The sequence below is a fragment of the Diplotaxodon limnothrissa genome, linkage group LG14 (genome assembly GCF_057381915.1).
Source record: "Diplotaxodon limnothrissa isolate DT_005_m linkage group LG14, D_limnothrissa_male_GT1.1, whole genome shotgun sequence".
Lineage (NCBI taxonomy): Eukaryota > Metazoa > Chordata > Actinopteri > Cichliformes > Cichlidae > Diplotaxodon > Diplotaxodon limnothrissa.
In genome coordinates, this window is record NC_140609.1 from 27,313,709 (window position 1) to 27,318,316 (window position 4,608).

Genomic DNA, 4,608 nt, shown 5'->3' on the forward strand with positions numbered 1-4,608 from the left:
AAGCTTCACAAAAACACCACTGTGTGTTAGAACAGAAGATGATACTCTACCGCACAAAGAGCGAACACCAAGTGACAGCGCCACGCAAAGTGGATCTTGAGTATATGACTATAGGTAATATGTAGAGCATTTCAGTGTTGTCCTAAGCTTTCCAACCTGAGATCACTATGCCCTTTGGGAAATGATAGATCATCTGAGTTCATCCAATACTGTTGTTATAAGAACTGTGCTCTCATGCATATGTGGCAATACAGTGCAAACATGCAAAGAGGTATCCTTCTTTTTCTCTGTGTTCTCAGCACGAACACAGTATCTGGATGTGAACTGTTAGGCAGGTTTGATATGCCAAGTTTGTTTAAGGAAGGTGACATAATGATCGGAGGAATCTTCCCGATTTTCAACAAAGAAATAATCAGCACTTCTGCATTTGATAAGGAGCCACCTAAAGTGCAGTGTGAAGGGTATGATTTAACACAAGTGGCTTTCGTTTGTCATGCATGGATGTTTATTTTTGTTTAAATTCTTGTCATTGTACTTTATATGTGAAGCAGTAGCTTGGTTACTTTATGACTGTTATTAATCACTATAATGTTTTTAGGTTTGACTGGAGAGTTTTTCGATGGACCCAGGCAGTTATATTTACTATTGAAGAAATCAACAATGATCCAGCTCTCCTTCCAAACATATCTCTTGGCTATAGGATCCTTAACTCTTGTGATTCTCCTACAAATGCTTTACGCGCCGCACTAACACTGGCTAGTGGAGCAGAGGAGGTAGATGTGACTTCTCATTGCCCACCAGCTGTAACTGCAGTCATAGCAGAGGCAGGATCAACTCAGTCAATAGCTGTGGCAGGAATTTTTGGAACATTCCATGTGCCAGTAGTAAGAGATACAATTATGTTTTATGATGCTAAGTGATATTTGATGTTTTGGCATTGTATGCTGTTGCACACTGTTTCAGTGTTATTTTCTCTTCTACAGGTAAGTCACTTCTCAACGTGTGCTTGTCTGAGTGACAGAACTAAATATCCTACATTTTTTAGAACAATCCCCAGTGACTACTACCTTGCAAAAGCTTTGGCTGCACTAGTCAAACATTTTGGATGGCAGTGGATTGGAGCCATACAGTCAGACAATGATTTTGGACGTAATGGAATTCTTGCTTTTAAGGAGAAGGTTGAAAAGTTTGGGGTTTGTGTTGCTTTTGTTGCATCAGTTCTACGCACGTACACAAGAGATAAATTTCTAGAAGTTGTGGAAATAATAAAACAGTCATCTGTCAAAGTAATTTTGGCTTTTGCTGCTGAGGGTGACTTTTATCCTTTGATGCAAGAGATTGTGAACCAGAACATTACAGGAATTCAGTGGATTTCTTGTGTGGCCTGGATAACAGCACCTCGACCCTCCACACCTGAAATCTACACAGCTTTTGGTGGAACCCTTGGATTTGTAATGCAGAAGAAGGCTATTCCTAAACTAAAACAATTTCTTACAAGTATAAATCCATATACAGATCCACATGCACCTTTTATGAGGGATTTCTGGGAGAATATGGTGGGCTGCACACCTATTTTACCTGGAAATACAGGTACTGAGGCCACATTAAAAAGATGTACAGGCAATGAAACATTCATGAATTCCGACCATGATTTCTTCGATGTCACAGAGCTCCGAGGAACCCATAATGTCTATAAAGCAGTTTATGCTATCGCACACGCCCTGCATCAGCTGATATTTTGCAAACCCGTTGGAGAAAAACCTGTAACGCTATGCTTGAATCTTTCAGAAATGCAGCACAAGGAGGTGTGAAATAGTGTATCATGTTTAAATTTGAAAAAATAAAAAAAACCCACAAAAATCCAGCATTTATATTATTATTGTATCTAATACATAATCTCTTCCTTTCTAGGTCAGTAAAAGCTTACAAAGGGTAAATTTCACAAATCACTTTGGTGCCGAGGTGTATTTTGATGAGAATGGTGATCCTCCTGCTAATTATGAAATTATTAACTGGCAGTTGATAAATGGAAAAGTGCATCATGTGACACTTGGTAATTTGACATTTGCTGAAAATGGTGATTACAAGCTCAGCATCGAGGAGGAAAAGATAGTGTGGAGGACAGGGAAAACAGTAATTCTCTCTTTTTTTTAATACTGTACACTTATAGTATCTCTCCTTTTTATTCTTTTGTTAACACATAGTCTGCCATTGATACAATACCTCTAAAATACTTAAATATTTCTTTTGTCACAGGTGCCCACATCAGTATGTTCTAATGTTTGCCCAGTTGGAACCAGAAAAGCTCAAATTCAGGGAAAACCTATATGTTGTTTTGACTGTGTACCCTGTGCTGAGGGAACTATTGCCAACTCAACAGGTAGGTAAAGTGTTTATGCATTTCTGTTGCACACAATGTAAAACCACAAATTCAGTGTCTCCATATATATAATATTTGCAATATCAATGTTTTACTGCATCTTTTTTCAACTGAGTTTTTAAATTACAATTTTAATATATTATAATTTGCTATTCTCCTAGAATGGCATCTAGATCCATCATTCATGTGTTCTGTTTATCTTCAACAGGTGCAGCAGACTGCACACCTTGTCCAAAGGAATACTGGTCCAATGAGAGAAAAGATAAGTGCATTCCTAGAACTATTGAGTTCCTGAAATATCAGGAGCCCATGGGAATAGCTCTAACATTTGTATCCCTGTTAGGGGCCTCAGTATCTCTTGCCACAATGGTGGTTTTTGTCCACAACAAAGAAACTCCCGTGATGAAAGCCAGTAACTTTGAGCTAAGCTCTCTCTTATTATTCTCTCTTTTTCTGTGCTTTCTCTGTCCTCTCACTTTCCTAGGTAAGCCAACAGTCTGGTCATGCATGCTGCGTCACACCACTTTTGGTGTGACATTTGCCCTTTGCATTTCCTGTGTCTTGGGAAAAACCATTGTTGTTGTCACAGCCTTCAAAGCCACATTTCCTGGTAACAAAGTTGCTGGAAAGTTTGGTCACGCACAACAAAGAATCATTGTTTGCTCCTGCACTTTGATTCAAGTGGTAATATGTGCATTATGGCTGACTTCAAACCCACCTCACCCACACAAGTTGTTCACATCCAGCAACAACATGATTGTTCTTGAATGCAACACAGGCTCTGAGTTTGCTTTTTATGCAGTGTTGGGATACATAGGGATCCTTGCAATCATTTGTTTGATCCTGGCATTTATGGCAAGAAAACTTCCTGATAATTTCAATGAAGCCAAATTGATCACATTCAGCCTGCTGATATTCTGTGCTGTGTGGATTACCTTCATCCCAGCATACATCAGCTCTCCTGGAAAGTTCACTGTAGCTGTAGAAATATTTGCAATTTTGTCTTCAGCTTTTGGCCTATTAAGTAGCATTTTTGCACCCAAGTGTTACATAATATTTCTTAAGCCAGAAAAAAATACCAAGAAACATATTATGGGAAAAACTATAAACTAAAAGATTAAAAAACCTTAACAATTTAAAGTTATGTCTTTTTTTTTGTTTACATGTATATTACTTTAGTAAACATTCTGAGTCAAAAGTCTGCAACACATTAAATAACAGAGTTTGGGTATATACATATTTAAATGTAATTTGTGACTGATAAAGGATTTATAATTAACATTTCAGTAAATTGAAAGATATGTTCTATGCTGCTGAAAGAAATGTATGACAGTAATTGTATGCAAATTTTGTCCATCTAAACATAGACATGCACACACATGCAACACAATTTAAGATTAAAAAAATAAACTGTTGCCTGCTTATCAGTCTCTGTAACACTATTCTAAACAAAACACAGTAAATCCTTTGAAATAATCATGTGTTCCATTGAAAAAACATGAAATATGACATGAAATGCAAAAGGAAGAAATAAGCTACATTTACTACTTATCAGGGGAATAATTATATGTCCTATGTCTGTGATCCATAAATGTAAAAAACTGTGTAAAATTAACAAATCAACCACTAAAGATTTCTGCTTTCCTAAAATGAGGAATAATGTGAAGTCTTACATCAGTTACATCTGTAAAAGTAAACATTTATCAAAGCCCTGCTGCAGCTGTTGTGTGATTTCTAGTGGGTCATTGATTTACACCAGTAAAGTAAGAATAACATTTTATGTGCCTGCCTTTCCCAATAAATGAACAAAACTGGCGTAAACTTTCCCTTCTACCACATGCTCTTAGTTCCATTTGAAGGGTAAAGCAGCTCTTGAGGCAACTGCTGTTTGGCAATATGTTGGCACTACTTGTGTAATGTAGTGGGCCATTTCTGGAAATGATATAGTGCTTCGTACCATCTAGATTTAATACTAAAGTGACCTGTATGGTAAATTCTGAATAATTTCAGGAATGTTGAAAGGAACACATAAATGTTGTGTGAATAATTTATTTATATAAATGTCATAATAACTTTAAATAAAATCATCTGACATTTTCATGTTATTTTATTTTATTATTACATGACTTTCTAGAGAAACAGACAAATGCAGTCTCCCTTTGGCAGAAGAGCAATTAATAAGGTTTAAAAATGCCAAACTCAACCCAGCACATTAATACAAGCACCTA

At 36.7% G+C, this 4,608-nt stretch overlaps 1 protein-coding gene across 1 annotated transcript; it reads left to right on the forward strand.

The window, feature by feature from the left end:
* The first annotated feature begins 372 nt into the window (after window positions 1-372).
* On the forward strand, window positions 373-3,493 carry LOC146619000 (extracellular calcium-sensing receptor-like). The gene is made up of 6 exons (XM_085370150.1): window positions 373-461; window positions 599-881; window positions 984-1,556; window positions 1,912-2,034; window positions 2,257-2,380; window positions 2,595-3,493. Exons 1-6 carry the CDS (start codon window positions 373-375, stop codon window positions 3,491-3,493), a joined length of 2,091 nt encoding a protein of 696 aa, XP_085226276.1.
* The last annotated feature ends 1,115 nt before the right edge of the window (window positions 3,494-4,608 follow it).

Bases quoted from the DNA above. Each gene is read 5' to 3' on its own strand.
- LOC146619000 (XM_085370150.1), top strand. From the start codon at position 373: ATGATCGGAGGAATCTTCCCGATTTTCAACAAAGAAATAATCAGCACT. The intron at 2,035-2,256 runs GTGCATCATGTG...CTTTTGTCACAG, and splicing joins GGCAGTTGATAAATGGAAAA to GTGCCCACATCAGTATGTTC. The intron at 2,381-2,594 runs GTAGGTAAAGTG...CAACAGGTGCAG, and splicing joins AACTATTGCCAACTCAACAG to CAGACTGCACACCTTGTCCA.